This window comes from Polyergus mexicanus, unplaced genomic scaffold, assembly GCF_030449975.1.
Source record: "Polyergus mexicanus isolate NDT 795.1 unplaced genomic scaffold, iyPolMexi1.0 SCAF_3, whole genome shotgun sequence".
NCBI lineage: Eukaryota > Metazoa > Arthropoda > Insecta > Hymenoptera > Formicidae > Polyergus > Polyergus mexicanus.
The window spans coordinates 6,581,477-6,597,523 of record NW_027223323.1 but is presented as its reverse complement, the minus strand read 5'-3'; the positions used below and the strand labels follow the sequence as shown (position 1 = coordinate 6,597,523).

Here is a 16,047-nt window from a genome sequence, read left to right as displayed (position 1 = left end):
TAATTATTTTACCATCTCTAATTTCCGTTACTTCTTATTCTAGCTGATTCTAGTTACAATATATTACTGAGAGGACGCTAGTGTACAGCGATCTTTTTCCAGTCATGCCAACCATTGAAGATTGAAATTTAACCAATCAGGACAAAAGGAACTAAAATTTCTTTGTCCTGATTGGTCAAATCAATTTTCAGTGCGAGTTTCTCGTCAGTGTTCATGAAGTTTATGATCGATACCGAGTCCGCCGCGCATGCGCGAAAAATCCGGCTGAAATTACATTACTCCCGGGAGTACATTACGATTTACAATTACATCGTTCATCGTATTGCATCGTTACAAGATTTGTTTTTTCAGATGAACTTTTTGCACTTCTTGTTTTTCCTTTTTTTTTTTTTTTGAACTTCTAAATATATTTCTATCTCATTTTATTCCATTCTAGTTTAGCTAAAAAGAACAAATCTATAGTCAACTGTGATACTGCATGCAAGTGCATGTATAGTAGTAGACGAGGTGCTCCAATCCAACAAAGATAAAAAAAAGAGAGAATATCTGTAAAACAATGGCAGAAGAAAAGAATGGCAGGTGAGGAATACTCATGGATGTTTATCAAGTGTTATATATATTCTACAATATAATCATATATCTGTTATTATACGTAATGTACCGAACATAAGTTGAGGTTACGTTTTCATTATTTTGACTTAATTGTTGACAATTCAAAAACATAAAAATCCGAGAAATAAAATTTTTTTAATTCAAGAATTCGAAAAGAAAAGATTGTATGTAAAAATAAAATAGTCTATTTTAAATATTGCCAATTCGACAAACTAAAAATCTAAGAATTCAAAAATATCAATAACTGATAGAAAATCAATATTAAAAAAAAAACTGAAAAGTGAAATGTAAATAATAAAAATTAGATCTTAAAATTCAGATGAGGGGATTTAAAAAAATGTGAAGGATTTTAAATAAATGTATGTCTTTTAAAACTAAAGGAATAAAGTAATTATGAGTAAAATAATTATATATAAATAATTTTGTAGAAAATTAATGTTATTATAAATTATTATTTTAATTACACACACAATAAAATAATAATCAAGGATATATAATTTAGTCCAAGTGATAAGCTTGAGCCAATAGAAGCTGCTGAAGAAAAGATAAAACAAAAGTTCGATGATAAGAGCAAACACAAATCTAAGCAGGATGAACCAGCAGAAAGACTCAGTGGACAAAGCAATAATAATGAAAGTGGAAATTGTTACTGGTAATTGCGTGTAAATCTTATCAATGTTATGTTTTTTTTTTGTAACATGGTGATTTACTGTGGAACATTTTGCAGCAACAAGGAAAGAAATTTAAATATTGTAGAGCTACTTTGTGCTAGTTGTTCTCGTTGGTTTCATGAATCCTGCATTGGATATCAATTGGGCAAACTTGTGCCTTTTATGATGAATTATATATTTATGTGCAAAAACTGTTCACCGACTGGCTTAGAAAGCTTCAAGAAAAACCAGGCACGTGAGTGTTGAAAATTAACCACAGCATTAATGTATATAAAGATATTTCATTAATTGCTTAATTAATTAATCACTGCTTCCATTTCTTCCAGCATTTCCACAGATGTGCATAACAGCAATCGCAAACTTGCTGCAGATATGTCAAAAGGAGAATGAGCAGAGGACTCTCTTTCATAAGGACAAAGATATCATACCATTTATTGATTGTCATTGGGAGAGCATGACTACAATGCCTCGCAGAGTCACCCAATCTTGGCATGCTACGGTATTTAATAAGCCTTTTTTTATGCTACAATTGTATTAGATTAGAACTTATGAATAATATAAATATAATATAAATTTATATAATCTTTTTTTTGATTCTATAATAACTATCTTATTTTGATAAACATTCGATTTTCTAGATCCACAGAGCATTGCTTAAAGACGTCGGAACGTTATTTACGATGGACGAGAGTACGTCCGAAGGTCAGCTCTTTGGTCTGGCAAGCCCTGAACTCACATCAATTAAACCGAATTATGAAGCTATGATTAAGAATGGTCATTTGCGAGCGACAGAAATGGGCCTACAACATGTCGGTGTGTATCTAGTACTTTCTTCCTTATTATTCATTTTATATTAATTTAACTGTAACAAAGTTTTAATTTAAACTTAATAATTTTTGGAAAGAGTTAGCACTTATTAAAATTTTTGCTAAAAACAGATGGGATATCTCTTCCCAAATTCAAGAATATATATAGAAAGTTTTAGAATTGTCTCATGTTTTAATTTATGAATATTTATATAGATTCTATTTCTTCTATGTTCTTTTTTTATGTAGTTATTTTTATATTTATATTATATTTTCATATTCTCTTTTTCTTATTTTTACACACACATATCTCAAATCTATGGACAAACGAATGCAGATAATGCATATAAATAAAATATTCACTCAAGATATATCAAAACCTATCCTAGATTTTTCAAAAAAATCAAATATATAATTTGTTAAATTTTTATTTAAATTCTCATTTTTTTCAAATCTTTCCTCAGATAGTATTCCTCAAAGCATGTTTTGATCAGATATATATAGATCTGTTGTTCCTTATCTTATCACAGATGCAATCGTGCGCGCGCTATTGTCGTTTCGCTATCAGAAAACTACTCAAGTTTAAATCATGACGGAGAAATTGAATAGATCTCTAATGAACTTTGCCCTAAGAGACTTAATTATATAGCTGCAATGTTGTATTTGATATCATTATTCATATCATTTACATATTATTATCTACATATATATAAGGAATTCAGCATTGTAGCAATTAATCAGTCCATTTAGAAAAAAAAATCAATTATCGATTAATTACTTACTTGTTTGTTTTATTGAATTTGAATGTATTGAGAAGAAGAAACGTGATTAAAGTTGAGAAGAGAGAATTAAGGACGATATTATATGTTGATATCGAAAGTGAAGTGATATTTTATTAAAATGGAACGTTTAGTGCCACTTAGTGGAGGATTGCGCGGTCGTAATGCTAAGCGGAAGTTCCCTGGCGAGGCCGCGGGTGCAGGTTCTGGAAAAAAGGGCAGAGGATCCGACATGACTACTCCGAAACTGCCTGCTCATGGTTATCCACTCGAACACCCCTTTAATAAGGATGGCTACAGATATATCTTGGCAGAACCAGATCCTCACGCACCTTTCCGACAGGTAAGATGTACTTTACTTTTCTACTGACTGAGATACAAATAGTTCTTCTAATAATTTTTATGTAAGTCATGTGTGCAAAGAGGAAATTATTATGATACAATTAAAGAAGTAATAGAAAAAATAGAAATTAATATTTTTCATCAGACAAAGTTTCTGAAAACTGATAAAGAAAAATTGTAGGAAATATTTTAATATATCTTTGATATATTTTTACTTTGTTTTGATACATATTTACTTTCTGCTTTTTCTTATGTTAGAAATATGGATGTAATAAAGAATCAAAAGCTTTAACTTCTTTAGCTGTAATATGTATGCATATATACATATGTATGTGTACGTATGTCTAGCAAAAATTGAAAGCTCTATATAAGCAGTTTTTATGTACTGTTACAATTAAAGAATTAAAATTCTTAGATTATAATAATAATGTCTGCAAGTAATACTAAATTTTCCAAATATCTTAATTTATATTCAGGAATTTGACGAGAGTAGCGACTGGGCCGGTAAACCTATACCCGGATGGCTATACCGCGCTCTCAGCCCGAGTACTGTGTTGCTTGCGTTACATGATCGCGCGCCACAACTCAAAATCGCTGAAGATAGATTAGCGGTCACTGGGGAAAAAGGATATTGCATGATAAGAGCTACACACAGTGAGAATGCTATCAATTTATCAAAATACACGATAGCGTCGTGTCGAGTATATCTAATACAATCTTATATACAATCTTGCAAGGGAACAATTTTATAACATTTTTTATGATAGTCTTTCTTGAAAATAATTAATTATATATTTTTTTAAATATAAATTTATACATCTCAAAGAGAGAAGGAGATTGAAATACTTGGATTTTCTGCATTTATATTGTTCAGATATAGCATCATTCTCACAGTAGTTTTTTTTGCTAATGCTTTTTTTGCGATAAATGCTTATTTTTTGCTAATAATAAAATTTATAAACTTTCTATTCTTCATTATGCCATTTTTTGCATTTTGGTCTCATTCTATTTGTGTCTCTGCATTTCAAATATTTGAAGGATGTTTGCTTTTGATTTGCCTGTGCAAATATTTTAATTATATTTACCAATCTCTTATAGGCGTAAGCAGAGGCACTTGGTATTGGGAAGCCACGATCGAGGAAATGCCGGAAGGATCCGCGACAAGACTTGGATGGGGACAAGAATATGCGAATTTGCAAGCTCCACTTGGTTATGATAAGTTCGGTTACTCATGGAGATCAAGGTATTATACATACTTATGATTACTATATAGCATATTTAAAAAATTTTATTAAAAGATATGCTTTTCTTTTTTAATCATAATTCCATCTTTTTAAAATTTCAATAATTTTTCATGATACAATATTTGATAGGAAGGGCACGCGATTTCACGAAAGCCGCGGCAAACATTATAGCAACGGTTACAGCGAGGGTGACACATTGGGTTTCCTCATAGTTCTTCCAAACACACATGATGCATCGCACATTCCAAATACTTATAAAGACAGAGTGAGCATATCATGTCAATAGAAAAAAAATTAAAGTAGATTGAAATTGCTCGAATATTTCCAAAATATTAAACTGTTATGATATTCTCTCTCTCTCTCTTTCTCTCTCTCTTTATTGAAATTTTCTGCAAATAATTTTTTTATAGAAATACCTACAAATTGTTTCCTTTTTATATTTTCTGATTTTTAATTAGCCCTTAGTGAAATTCAAGAGTCACTTGTATTACGAGGAGAAAGACCAAGTGCAGGAAGCTTTGAAGGCTCTACGGCCTTTGGAAAGTAGCAAGATCATATACTACAAAAACGGAGTCAATCAAGGTGATGCTTTTGTGAATCTCAACAAAGGCGCCTATTATCCTGGAATTTCAATCTATAAAAGCGCAACGGTATCCGTGAATTTCGGTCCGAATTTCAAATGTCCTCCAACCAACATTACATTCAGAGGCGTAAGTATATTCACACCTTTTATATCCAATTTTATGATTGATGATATAAGTGAAAAAATCATTCAACTCGCGGTTGCAAACCCTTTCCTGATAAAATAAAAACTGTATGGTATACATAATCTTAATATTTTTCGTAATATTTATATAATTGTCTTTTACTTTTTTTTCTTTTTTAGATTATAAACCGTAATTTGGACATACTAAACAAAAAAAGTTAATTACATTATGTTACATGTTAATGACGTTATTTACAATTGTAAAAATCTCAGTTTTAAGACGGTCAATCTTTTTTTAAATACATATATAATATCTAGTGAAAATTTGAAAACATTTTAAGAAATTTTAGAAATTAATTTTTTACTGGACAATTATTTTATGAAAATGATAAATCTCGTGGAAATAAATTTTATATCTACATTATTAATAACTTTTATGTTTACCTTATTCTAAATAATCTCATAATTACTCTCTGATCCCATCTAATATCAAATTTCATAAAAACGTAGAAGTTTTCAATGATTCTGGATAATATTATTTGAGGATAATGTTAATTCTTATACTGATATTTACAATACTATGTCATTATCATAGATGCACGAGAAGGCAGAGGAGGCGATAGCAGAGCAGTCAATGGCAGACATGCTTTATCTAACTGAAAACGAAGGCAAACTAAGGCTGGATACATTTGCATTGTGACATTAATGTATTTTTTTATTTTTGTCATTTTTTTGTATTATATTATATCTAGTATGCCTGATGTATATGTAGGACTTGATGCAACAATACGTGATTTAGACAGAAAAAATAAATCTTTAATTTTTTTTAGTTGTACTTACACACACACACACACACGCACATACACAATTCCTACATACTTATTAAAAATTTTCAATTTTTAGTATATGAAATAAGTTCGAAGAAAAAGATAAAGAAAAGACTAAATATCATCAATGATATGTAATTCCTTCCATGAATATGAAATTTATGCCACATAATTTATCATATTGTTGATCCTACAATTAAAGAAGTGATTGTAGCAGTATTATCTTTAAAAAGATATAAATAATATTTTTGAAGAAAATGAAGTTAAAAATATGGAATTTCATGTACTGAACTGTTTTTAAAATTTTTTATTCTATATTTTAATTTTATAAATTTAAAAAACATTTTTAATTTTAGTTCAATATTTGATTTTATTTAATGTACAGAAGATATTTTATATACAGAATATATGTGTGTATGTGAGATCTCATTTAATAATTAAAAAAAAAAAATTTATTTATGTAAATATTATTTATGTAAAAATTGCAGTAAAATGTGTTTATTGCTTATATTACATATACTGCATAATTTATTTTTATAGCTTAAATTATTATCCTTAATTAATTGTTAAATTATTACATAACGTTATTTTCCAAAACCACCTCTGCAAGCAGGACTCGCAGTCACTGTTTTATTGCTTGCTTCCCATTGCTCTGGTGTTTTCGCCTTAAACATACATCACATTAATATAAAAACTTTGCCTGACCTTGTTGAACATGAAAAAATGGAACATAATTTATTTTTCACACTATTAAGAGGATTAATAATTAATTGATATCACTTACAACTATTGATAAAGCATGTACACTTTCTTGCAGTTCCACTTGCAATAATTCATTTATTACTCGGTGTCTCTAAATTAATAATTCAAGTTTCAGACCTTTTCTATTATTTGGAGTAATATATATTCCTTAATCTTGCAATTAATTAAACTTATAGATGAAAACTAACGTGTTTTCTATTATTACTTTATTTGCTTCACAAATGTTATTATTTTTTTTTCATTCATTTTCATATAAATTCTATGTTATATTTTATATGCTTGATCAAAATAAAAATAAAACTAAACCAATTTTCCAAATTTGATGGATTTAAAATTAAATGTAACAAAATGTTATAACAAACACAAGAATCTTTAATAATTACCTCGATCAATGGCTGCTTGTTAAATTTTTCTGATACTATTATTACTTTGAAGTGTGTCTCGGAATCCTTGGGAACATTATGCATGTAAGATTCATTAATAACATTGCAATACAGGGGTCTCAAGGTAGTTTCCAGTTTTTTCTTAATTGAATTTTCTATTGGTTTATTCGGTATTGCTTTGTTCATATTTTCCTGATGAAATGTGCTATAATCTATGTTGGTGGTTTCTATTTAATTCACATTCATATTTGTACAAGTATAATATGCATTAGATAAACCGTTTTTTTTTTATATTATACAGATTTTCTAAGAAAACACATGTATTATAAATTGTATATACACGTAGTTATATACTATAGCAATCATTGTCAAGAAACTTATATGTTATTAATGTACATAGAAGAATGAAAATGATTTAAAATATAAAATACGAGTTAAGCTTATCGCTTAGCATTGTGTAACTTTGCAGTATACAATTTAATTAATAAGATATATAAGTAAACTAAGCGTTAAAAAAACAATCTTTCTTGATAAATATATTTCTTTGAATCTTCCATATAAAATGTATATGCTTTTTATATAATCACTTTATATACTTCTAATTAATCATTCTATTGTATGCATAAAGAATAATAAATTTGTAATTAAGATATTTATAACAATAACGAAATAATAATAAACCAAATGCAACCATTATTGTATAAGGCTTTGGACTTTAATTAGTTTAGTCTATATATTATGATTATTTAACTTTATTTACAAAAGTTATGAAAAACGCTTTTAAATGAACTAATACTTACATTTTCTAAATATCAATTTTCTCAAAAACTTTGTTTTATACATTTATTCATAATTATTTTTACTATTTTCAATATGACACTCCTTCTTTATCTCTTTCTCAGAACATTCGTTGATTCTTGATTGATATTATTATAATATCATAGTCAAAAAAATTGGCTTCATCTGATGAGAAATGTTTTTAGTTCAGATGATTGATGTGGAAAAAGAGATAGAAATCCATCCAAGAATATATATGTCTTTTTCTAATTCTGACCCCAAATTTTTAATGCTCCGTCTATGTATGTTATATGTCTATGATCCAAACACAGATTCATAACATTTTTGTCTCCAGCTCTCCAGTCTCCAGTTCGTAATTGTTCGCAATACTGGTTTAATATATCTAATTTTGTAAAATATTTGTAGGAATGAATAATATCGTAATATCATCTTGATCGCACGTAACTGTCATGCGAATTGAATGAGAGAAAGAGAGACAACTTTTATTCTTTCCATAAAATTCGGGTGACAAAAAGATATTATTATAAATACAATATAGCTTATTTGTGACGATTTACACTGGGTGTAACTTGTCACTTTATTTAACTCGTTGACAAAGAGGAACGCATTTAGGGCCGATATTATTTTTGAGGTTAGGTCTTTACTACTTCACAACGGGGGCCGAACAGTCAGCTATGTCCGTTTCTCAAATGGAAAGTATCCTTTAAATATTTTATTTATATTATAAGGTATTTAATAAATATTTTTTATTTATACTAAGATTCTCGGTTTCTTTTATAAAGTGATTGGAGCAAAACTTGTCAGTACATCTTCAGAGGATATTCACATATCATGACACATCATGACAAATCATAGGAATTGTCAAAAATCTAAATTTTATTTTTCTCGAATATATTTTTATAAAAATTTATAAAAATCGAAAAATATAATTTTTCTTCTAATTATTAAACAAAAGGTTTCAAATTCTCTTAATACAAGTACTATTTTTCTTGATAATAAAACATAGAAAATTTATTCAATTTGAAGTTTGCTGTAAAGGAGTTAGAGAGAAACTCGAAAAAATGCGAGAAAGAGGAGAAAATAGAGAAAACAAAAGTCAAGAAAGCAATACAGAAAGGTAATATGGAAGGTGCTCGTATCCATGCGGAGAACGCAATTCGACAGAAAAACCAGGCCTTAAATTATCTCAGGATGAGTGCTAGGGTGGATGCGGTGGCTAGTAGAGTACAGACTGCACTGACGACTCGCAAAGTTACTCAGTCTATGGCTGGTGTTGTTAAAGCCATGGATGCGGCAATGAAATCAATGAACTTGGAAAAAATCTCTGGACTCATGGATAAGTTTGAGAGTCAATTTGAGGATCTGGATGTACAAAGTTCATATATGGAAAATGCTATGTCGCAAACTACAACTACCAATGTACCTCAGAATGATGTGGATGCTTTAATGCAACAAGTTGCGGATGAAGCTGGGTAAGAATATTTATATATTTTTATTTGTCCATTCAAATTTATTTTATGATTAAAATGAAGAATTTCAATTCACATTTTTTTAACGTACATGTTACAAGAAAATACTACTGTTGGTCTCAAATAAAAAATTTCTAAATTGCTCAGAAAACTTTAATCGACTTCATTTATAGCCTGGAACTGAACATGGAATTGCCCTCTGGTCAACTGGGTAGTATTGGTACTTCGACGGCGGTGAGCCAAGAACAAGATGAGCTAACACAGAGATTGGCGCGACTCAGAGAGTAATAGCAAAATATTTTACTGTATATATACATGATTAATATATATGATGAAAATGTTTTATAAGTTATATAATATGTTCCCAATATATATATTACAATAATGTGTATTATGATGTTACATATGTGGTAACATGTATATTTTTTACATTACAATATTGGGATAATAAGTCTAAACAAATAAGAAAGTTAAAAGAGAGAGTTCTAAACAATTTATAATATCTTTGTAGTTTACATGTGGCAAGCAATATCAAGCTTTAATATGATAAAATGAGATCATTACAAAGATTACATTGGCTTTTATCTTAAAAGATTTGTGGAGTATTATATTTTTAGATAATTGATCTCTTGCTTTATTTATATTTTTTTAATTTTGCGATTCTTGAAATTTCACAATTATTTTTATAAAAATTAACCTATTCAAAATTAATAAAGTGAATGATTAATTAACTGATTATCTGTCTTTTTTGAAACAAGATTAGAAAGAATTTGTTAAATCTTAATTAAAATTTTGCAATAATTTCATTAAATCTTTTGTTACAACATAGTTTAATTATGAAATGTAATTTCATAGAAAATGCTTTTGCTATAAAGATTGATGTGTTGTATATTAATATAATTTCAAGATACAAATATATTTACTAGCCTGAAAATATCATTCCAAAATAATGATTTAGATAATCTTTTGAATCAAAAAATTAAATAGTTAATGCAATCAGACTAACAAAAAATGGAAAGTATAATTAAGTATAAAATAATTTACTATTTTATCTTTTATCTTTTTCAATACTAAAAGTGTTATCATTAAGTCAGTATCTTATTGTTTAAATAATATGTATATGCAAATATCTATAATTTCTATCATTAACACAGAGAGCAGAATATTATTTTATTTTTCCTTTTTTTATCAAAATATTATGATTTTTTAAAGAGAAAAATGATAATTATTTGTAATACAGCTAAAAAATCAGTACATGTAGAAATGTACACTTGTAAAAATAAATAACTTATAAAAATGCAATGAACATATAAGGCAAACAATAGAAGTTTTTCTTTTTAGTTCACCGAAATATTGAAGATGTTAATAAAAAAATATTATTAAATATGAGAATAAGATTAAAAACTTCCAATATCGAAAAGCCATTGTAGTTATATAATATCAGTACTGCCAAAATATATTAAAATATAAATAACTTGTTACGTTTTTCTTTTCCATTAAACATTCAAAAAAGATACAAATAGTAGCCTTGTACAATAAAGTTTGTTATTGAATAGAATTATTATGTAATGAAATAAATTCTTTTCTTCAAGATCTATATTTTCAAAATATCTTTATAATTTTTATATTGTGTATTTTAAGAATACATAAAATATGAATGATATAAAACAAAAAAAAAAGCTAAAATGTAAGCCCCTCAACAAAATATATTGCTAAATTACCTAAGCGTCCCAACAAACAGCTTTGTATAGCATTTTATAATTAGAACGAGATCCCGCCAAAACTGAGATACCTTTTACACATAGGACTGCGTTCGAAAATATCACCCGTTTGCAAACGAGCATCGTTCTATCTTTGTTATCTACTAAAAGTTGAACAAAGATAGAATGATGCTCGTACACCGATACTTCCGAACGTACCATACGTGACGTTACTGTCGTGTAAAAAACGTCATCGTTACGTCATCTACATCACGTATGCGCGAAAAAAGGAACCCGTCCAACAACTGTTTACAACACTGTGATCAGTACTAATAAATAATATTCAAATTTTTGATCGAGGAAAAAAGAGAAAACGCAAAAATGAACGAAAACTTGCTGAAACGGATAAAAAACCAGCTGAATGCAAAGTTTTATATGATGAACGATGCATGGCTCCGAGATTGCATCAAATACTTTGTCAGAGACAAAACTCTTCGTGAAGTATGTTTTTTTTTGTTATTAAATATTTTTAACTGAAAGTTGGATGTATACAAAATCTTGTATCGTAAAAAAGTTGAAGAGTTTTTTAAACATTTAATAATGGACAAAATTTTTTAGTGTATTAGATTACTAGAACTCTAAATAATAATATTAACAATTATCATTATAGATGACAGACAGACATATTTTGGAATTTGTTGAAGGCCAATGGCAACTAAGTGATTTGCGGGAAATCAACAATGAAAATGGTTGTTTGCCGAGGAACTTGATACAACAGGTGCATACTGTATTGGCCGGTACCTACATACTTCAGGTGAATTTGAGGAACATTTTGTTTGGTATATATGGTATATGTGCAGGGATCCAAATTTATACATAAAGATCATTTGATCTAAACATAGGTGAACAAGATGTATGATATAGCGAATTCTAAGTATAAGCAACTTTGTGAAATTCGTAAAATCAATAGTGAGAACTTGATAGTAGCAGAAGAAGAGAGACAAGCTGAATGGGAACCGAAACCTAGAAGAATGATACAATTGTGTCTCACTGATGGAGTACAGGATATTACTGCAATAGAGTACAAACCGCTTAAACAAATGACTGTAAGAATTTACATTACTACATTATGTTTTTTACAGCAGAAATTTGGAATAAATAATTTTTCACCTAAATTAAAAAGTAATAATAATTGTATACAAATGTTTTTGCAGAATATGTTGCTTCCTGGATACAAAGTGATGATAACTGGTCCAGTCGATTGTAGACGCGGAGTTATTCTCTTGGCAGATGGAAAATATAAGGAAATTGGTGGGGAAGTGGAATCTCTATTGCAGTTTAATGCGTTGGAGAATGTCTTGGCTAGAGCTCTGTAAGACTCTGTTGACTATTTTTGGATTTAACCTGTTGTGTCCTCACTGCAGTCATATTAATTATAACTAAAAGTGAGATATCATATGATATATTTTTTTCTTGCAAAATACATTGAAATAAATAAGTCTTTTGAATGCGATCATTTGTGTTCGACAATATGGATTAGTGAAATATATTGGAAACTATTTTAATTTATGAATTAATAAATAGATATATAAATTTGATCAATTGTAAGATCCATTTTTGCTGAAAATATAGGACACATGCAGCTAATTAGTAATGTGTTCAGAGCAAACACTCGCATACAATTTTTAATCAAATTATTTTAGTCGATCAATTGATTTACATCTATCAAACAGCCGATTATGAACAAAACAAACGTTTACGCACACATGAAATTAAACAGTGGATCTATTCCTTTATACTCAATTTGCAGCAAATCATTACTTAATTAACCAATTAAAAAATTACATGCGAGTATCAGCTTTCTAAATTATTTTTAATTTTCTAATTCCAGTTTCTTGATTTTAAATCTATTGTATTTTTCAGTGGAGAACCAGAAAATCCTGATCCGTATAATGACAATGGGCTACCTAGAACTATGAATCAGAATGTTCAAAATGACAATTTTAATAGCCATGACACTTTATTATTTGATGATGACTTTGAGGAGATAGTCGATTTGGAAGCAGTAACAGCGATTGAACGGCGAAATCAGGAAGTTGAAACTATTCAAAATTGTATTGGAAGTAATCAAAACCAAACCAAAGAAATGAATGAAACTACGGAAGACTTTTTAGAAGACATAGATTTTGATCCCTTAGAGAATTGGTTAGTACTAAAATTTAAAAAATTTAGATATTAACTTTTTAATTGGAATTTTATTCAAGTAATCGCCATCGTTTTAATTATATAAGAATATTTATTATTATTATTTTATTGCATGTGTTAGTGTTCTCCGGTTTTATTATATCGAGCGGTCATTTTAGGCCCAATGATTCCCCCATGAGACCTGTACATCCTGCGTCGCGAGTGGAAATTGAAAAATTTAATGAGAAGGATGATATAATGATAGTCGAAGAAACATCAATCTCAGCACATGATTCTCGTAACAAGCAGCCGCCTTCTACAAGTTCCTTTAAAAATAAATATGCTTCAGAATTTCTCAACAATGATTTCGATTTCGATGATTGCGAGATTATGGTTTGCACAGAAAAATCACGAAGGTTCTCTATCTTTATATCTTTTCATTTATATCATTTCTAATTTATTTTCACATTTATTTATTTCAAATTATTTCAGTCAACAAGATGAAAATCTCTCAAAAAATGAAACCAAAGCATATTCCTCGCCATTAATGCCTAAATCAAAATTGACAAATCATGATACATCAAAGAAAATTAAAACGAATATCTCTATTGCAGACTTGATAAAACAAAACGAAAAATCTGTGGTATATATTTGCGAAAATATATGTATATATTATCTTTTATGTGCATTGTGCGTGTACAGGATATTAAAGAAAGTTTCTAGACTGTAAAATAGATAGTATTCATTAAGATAAATAAAAATTATAAAATAAATATAGGTTAAAATGAGAGTTAAAAGCGGTTTTAATAAAGCAAATGATTTATCTGTTTGTATTTATCACTGATGTAAAAATGAGGGATTGTCTTATATTTTCATTCTGACATTTATGAAAGATTCTATGTGTTTTCCATCTCTTTTTCACACATACTTCAGATGTCTCTATCACGGAATTGCAAATTCTTTAAGAAATTACATGTTTCGGATTTACTGATGTAAATCTTATATATCGTTGAAGAACAGTATGTAATTTCTTCTTCTTAATGAGTACTATGTAATCTAAATAATATTCTTTTAACATTCTGTATACATAATCTTTTTATATTAAAACTGCCATTTTCTTATTTGTTTAATTCCATATTTTTGTCAAAGGCGAGCGTTCCCAGCACAGCCCAGCAAACTATGAACACAGAAACAATCAACGTACTAAGTGACATATTATCCGAGCCTATCATAGGAAGAGTACGAAAAATAGTAAGAGCTAAAGTGAAGAATCATTCGGCGTTAAAAAAACAGGGTAAACACTGGGCAGTAACAGCACTAATTGCGGATCACACTTCTAGTATAGAAGTCTGCTTCGATTCTGAAGTAAGTGATATAAAATGATTCCTTCAAAGACTTCCAATTTCTTGCTACAATCATGTTGAATTATGATATCAAAATTAAAAAGGCACACACAAAAGTCTTTTGTTTCGCTGTTTAAAAAATTACATATAATTCAATATGTATTTACTCGTCAATGAAAATTAATATTATAACAATTAAGATTTTTAATTACTTACTAATCCACATATCTTGAAAAAAGAATCTCCGGTATATTTTATTAATATAAACTATCAAATGTAATAATACTTAAATAACGTGCAAAAAAATAAATTTGTCAATATATAGCATAAGGAAAATTTATATGATTTCTTGTGGCATAATTTAATATGGTTACAAAGGAGGATTAAATATTAGAGAGCCAGTGATATCTTCATAAACGCGAATTACATCTTATCCTTTTTTTAGATCCTGGAGAAATATATCGGATTCTCTGTGCAGGAATTTTCGCAAAAGAAGAAGCTTGCTAAATTAGATTCTCAAGTAAATAATGAATTAAGACTGGTAAGTTGAATTTTTAGACAATATTGAGAATGGCATTTCTTTAAAGTCCATTTTTTACAGAATTTGCGCAAGGCGCAACATCAAATTGAAAATCTGAATGCATTATTAGAACTGGAATTGGCTCAGGATAAAGTTCCCAAAATTGTTAATATTATGTAGTTACTTTGTGACAAATGGAAAACCTTATGAAGATGTCAGAATAATTAAGTGAATGTATGAATTGCCAGAGAAGTCTGATAGGCAAACTTATAACATTGCAAACTTCAAACAGATTCGCTATTTTGTGTAAGTATAGAATAGTACAAAAACTATATTTTTAAGTTACTGTAACAAAAGTATTGTACATATTTAAAAAATTTAAAGATATAGAATCTTTTTTTACAATTTATAATAAACGCCATTCTTAATAAACAAAACCAATTGGCAAAGCATATATGAACCCTTTCTCCCATTACAAATTCAAACGTTTTCTAAACATAAATTTAACTTTCAACTCGAAAATGTATTGAAATTATGTTCTCTCTATTATTGCTTTATTTAACTTCAAGATTTGATAAAATTGTTCTAGCAGAAAACGATATATCAGCAAGAAAATCATTGATCTCAGATGTGTTTACCCATTGCCAAATCATGTGAAGTGAAATTATTAAATTTATCACAACAAAACACAAAAAGATTATATAGTTCAATTTCGAATTTCGTAAAATTCATTTTATTTAACATCCGAGAAAGTCTGTGTGTGTATGTAGTGTTGTAGATTACTATTTAAAAATATAATTTAAAAAAATACAGTAAAAGTTATAAAGCTTTATATATCTTATAAAAGAATGTAATATCATTCACATATAAAAAGAGAACAAATTTCAATTAACGAATTTCA

General features: G+C 28.3%; 4 protein-coding genes across 6 annotated transcripts; 3 read left to right on the top strand and 1 right to left on the bottom strand.

The window, feature by feature from the left end:
• Positions 1 to 316: 316 nt before the first annotated feature.
• Ash2 (set1/Ash2 histone methyltransferase complex subunit ASH2) lies at positions 317 to 6,386 on the top strand. Of its 2 annotated transcripts, XM_070316613.1 has the most exons (11): positions 317 to 579; positions 1,115 to 1,264; positions 1,340 to 1,518; positions 1,610 to 1,782; positions 1,922 to 2,096; positions 3,003 to 3,211; positions 3,687 to 3,864; positions 4,309 to 4,453; positions 4,584 to 4,719; positions 4,913 to 5,164; positions 5,756 to 6,199. In XM_070316613.1, the coding sequence occupies exons 1-11, from the start codon at positions 557 to 559 to the stop codon at positions 5,858 to 5,860; spliced, it is 1,725 nt and encodes a 574-aa protein (XP_070172714.1). In that variant the 5' UTR covers positions 317 to 556; the 3' UTR covers positions 5,861 to 6,199. The 2 variants fall into 2 exon arrangements, with proteins under 2 accessions (XP_070172714.1, XP_070172715.1); XM_070316614.1 differs by lacking the exons at positions 317 to 579; positions 1,115 to 1,264 and having other exon boundaries at positions 1,430 to 1,514; positions 5,756 to 6,386.
• LOC138945247 (bolA-like protein DDB_G0274169) lies at positions 6,353 to 8,041 on the bottom strand. The gene is made up of 4 exons (XM_070316627.1): positions 7,933 to 8,041; positions 7,133 to 7,344; positions 6,772 to 6,840; positions 6,353 to 6,652 (listed from the first exon to the last, which is right to left on the bottom strand). Exons 1-4 carry the CDS (start codon positions 7,973 to 7,975, stop codon positions 6,572 to 6,574), a joined length of 405 nt encoding a protein of 134 aa, XP_070172728.1. The 5' UTR covers positions 7,976 to 8,041; the 3' UTR covers positions 6,353 to 6,571.
• Positions 8,042 to 8,246: 205 nt separating this feature from the next.
• Chmp1 (charged multivesicular body protein 1) lies at positions 8,247 to 10,131 on the top strand. The gene is made up of 3 exons (XM_070316625.1): positions 8,247 to 8,626; positions 8,937 to 9,402; positions 9,573 to 10,131. Exons 1-3 carry the CDS (start codon positions 8,605 to 8,607, stop codon positions 9,685 to 9,687), a joined length of 603 nt encoding a protein of 200 aa, XP_070172726.1. The 5' UTR covers positions 8,247 to 8,604; the 3' UTR covers positions 9,688 to 10,131.
• A 1,048-nt stretch (positions 10,132 to 11,179) lies between these two features.
• LOC138945241 (recQ-mediated genome instability protein 1) lies at positions 11,180 to 15,564 on the top strand. Of its 2 annotated transcripts, XM_070316615.1 has the most exons (10): positions 11,181 to 11,600; positions 11,770 to 11,913; positions 12,002 to 12,205; positions 12,314 to 12,471; positions 13,023 to 13,304; positions 13,463 to 13,699; positions 13,776 to 13,926; positions 14,433 to 14,648; positions 15,072 to 15,167; positions 15,228 to 15,564. In XM_070316615.1, the coding sequence occupies exons 1-10, from the start codon at positions 11,481 to 11,483 to the stop codon at positions 15,324 to 15,326; spliced, it is 1,707 nt and encodes a 568-aa protein (XP_070172716.1). In that variant the 5' UTR covers positions 11,181 to 11,480; the 3' UTR covers positions 15,327 to 15,564. The 2 variants fall into 2 exon arrangements, with proteins under 2 accessions (XP_070172717.1, XP_070172716.1); XM_070316616.1 differs by lacking the exons at positions 15,072 to 15,167; positions 15,228 to 15,564 and having other exon boundaries at positions 11,180 to 11,600; positions 13,776 to 13,948; positions 14,433 to 14,591.
• The last annotated feature ends 483 nt before the right edge of the window (positions 15,565 to 16,047 follow it).